The 3,030-nt window shown below is 41.4% G+C and overlaps 1 protein-coding gene across 1 annotated transcript in view; it reads right to left on the reverse strand.

Moving 5' to 3' along the window:
- PXDC1 (PX domain containing 1) overlaps positions 1-3,030 on the reverse strand; it is a 13,534-nt gene that overhangs the window by 6,187 nt on the left and 4,317 nt on the right. The window contains exon 3 of the mRNA XM_009326524.1: positions 2,796-2,907. Coding sequence (XP_009324799.1) covers positions 2,796-2,907 — 112 coding nt within the window. The remainder of the gene's footprint in view (positions 1-2,795; positions 2,908-3,030) is intronic.

Genomic DNA, 3,030 nt, shown 5'->3' on the forward strand with positions numbered 1-3,030 from the left:
AGATGAGGTGCTTAGGGACATGGTTTAGTGGTGGACTTGGCAGTGTTAGGTTTACTCGATGTCGGGTTGGACTCAATGATCTTAAGGGTCTTTTCCAACCTAAATGATTCCATGATGCTTCTCATTAACTCACAGGAGGAACACCAGTGTAAACATGGTGTGAGACAACAGCCCAGTTCCTCTCATCACCTTATGTACAAGCAGTACCTGAACAAATGTCCTCCCATCTAAGACTAAAAAGCACAGGGGAAGCATTTTCTTTTCCTGTCAAGAGTAGGATTTCATTTTCCTGGAAAAGTTCTGTATCTAATTTCACCATCTCTGTGCTGCTTTTGCATCGCCACCTGTGAAAGTCTCTCCCGTGGACTGCAAGATGCTTGTGACAATGGTAGCACCATCCTGAAAACGCACATCTAGTACTGGAGTGAGTTTGCCAAAAAGGCAGCACGTCCAATGCCACAGCCTCTGCTGCTGGCCTAAGAGACAGAAGTGCAAACAGCCCTGGCAGGGGAAGGCACCTCTGTAACAAAACCAAAGCATAAGTTCGAGTGCGTTTATTTACCACCTCTCCTTTCAAAAGGACTGCAGAGTACTCCAAGAACCATGCATAAAAGGACTATTTATGCCACGTGGATGCTGAGCACACTGGGTTCACCACATTTTGCAACAGTATGGTGTACTGCCAAGTAAAATTAGAGAGAAAATGAAGGAAGCAGAAAGCAACTACTTCAGAACAACAGAGTAAGGAACTCCAGCTTGCAAAAATGCTATTGTTTCTTTTGCAACAAGTATGAGACTTTTCAGCTGATGGATCACTGGGTAGGTAGCACTGCAGGCTACAGCAGCTAACCAGTGCAGCAGGACCTTGGGGAATGAACGCTACCTGCTGAAGCTGCAAGGGCTTCTCTCCAAAAAATACAGGTTTACTTTGCAAAATGTCTGATTCGAGTACATCAGCAGCCAAAACCCAAAAGTCATACAGAGTTTAATGTTGCTGGAAGGAAAAGGTTCCCATCTGAGGATATACAAGTCCACAAGGAATTAACTCTGATTTCAGAATAGAAAACACCAGTACCATAAATCCAATTTCAGAGAGACCAAAAAGGAACTGCATAGGATTTTGAAAAATTTTAAAGCTTCCTTTCTGGGCTACTAACCTGCATTTAAAGCAACAGTATAGAAAACTTCTGCTTTTAAAAAAAGTTCAATTTTTACACAACAGCTGTGCTACACAAGTGCCATTATCTCCTAGCTATTACCTCTCAGCTATAAAGTACAGCTACAGGATGGGCAAATTTAGGGCACCATGTAAAACAGACATCTGAAATTTATTAACTTCTTGACTCTTGATTTAACTTCCTTCAGGGAAGTTAAAATACAAGTGCACAAAGCCAGGCTGTTACCCTAGATTTATTTCTTCCACCACAGTTTCTGGGAAACCATGCCTACCATACAGTTTTTATCATATTAGTATTTTCTGGTCTTAATAATCTCTGACTTCAGTGGGATGACAGCTAGATGATGGCAGTTTCTTATCCCAGACCAGTAAGTTTTGCTTGAGCTGCAGCACATTTTTAAAATCAAAACTAGATTTTAATTTTTTTTAATCAAAATTTTTTTAAGTAATCAAAATAAGGCAGGAAAAGTCTTTCTTTGGTAATTTGCTCCTATAATTTGTCACTCTCAGTACTAAAGAGTGATCCACTATGAACTATGACAACTTTAATTTCCAGACATTGGCGTTACAGAATTACCTCCAGCATGTCGCTTCAGCCTCATTGATACAAGCTTATATGCTGTTAGCAAGGTCAAGGTTCAAAACACTAAGTGATAAGTTAATAGAAAGACTTCAGGAAATTACACTGGAGCCAGAGATACACTCCAGCCCCTGACAAAATCTTGTCAAGCTCTAAACCTTTTGACAGACTGGCAATGACCACATTTCAAATGTGGCAAGACAGAGCACTGCATTCAAAGATAAAGCCTCCATAAGGCTTTTCGTATTCTGTTTCCATCATTTCGACTGCTCTAATGAGAAAGTAGGTCAATGTTTCTCATTAAAAATATTTAAATGCTGCACTACCTGAAGCTCATTGAAATATCAATCACCTGCTATGACAGAAATCTGTAGGAGCAGATTTCCGTCAATACCCGTCTGTCAATACAGTCACTAACTTAAGACCTACATGAAAGCCCTCCTGGTTACAGGTCTCTGACCTCACAATACCTACATGCATTGGGAGGCAGAATTTACAAAGACTAGTCTAACTTCCCCCTCCCCTAATGAAATACACATGCTTCACCAAGTCCCAGCATGCCGCAGGACCTGAGCAGCTGCTGAGCTTCCTTCGATTACGTTCAGGGGTGTCTTCCCCTCCTCCAAGGGTGGTGTTTTGCTTCCCAAATAAAGCATACCCTTCGTAGAAGGATATTCCATTTGTAAGGACGTTTGAGTTTCCAAATTTGGGCTCAAACCACCTCTCATCACAATCATGAGAGAAAGAAAAAACTCCTCTAGTCTCACCTGGCAGGACCCCTATGATAACCACAGCTTTTTTTCATACACAGAGGACTGGGCTCCTTGGGGTCAATCATTCTCACCAACAGCCATTTTATCCGTTTTAATAGAAAGAGCTGTAAAGCGTTAGCAATCAGGCCCAGTAATCTTTAACCAGCCAGAACGACAGCTGTACAAGTGTTGGTCCTAGACAGAGGATAACATTTTGCTAGGGGGGGTGGGAAAGCTACAGTCTACCCGAAGCTGACAGCATTACTCATGCACAAACCCCACTTACAAGTGTTCTGCTGAATCTACATCCAGGTGCTTCTCTTTTCCGTTGGGTATACTGTGGTCAATGACTATCGTTTCAGTGTTGGCTAAACAAAATCCATTTGATCGCATGATTTCTGTTGGGAGAAGAAAGAAAACAAGATGAAAATCTAAAAAAAAGCTGGAAAACAATGCATATCATATGTAATTGACATGGTTATGAACTGAGATGTGTGTGTGACATTGAAAATCTGCACATG

The sequence above is a fragment of the Pygoscelis adeliae genome, unplaced genomic scaffold, assembly GCF_000699105.1.
Source record: "Pygoscelis adeliae isolate BGI_AS28 unplaced genomic scaffold, ASM69910v1 Scaffold186, whole genome shotgun sequence".
NCBI lineage: Eukaryota > Metazoa > Chordata > Aves > Sphenisciformes > Spheniscidae > Pygoscelis > Pygoscelis adeliae.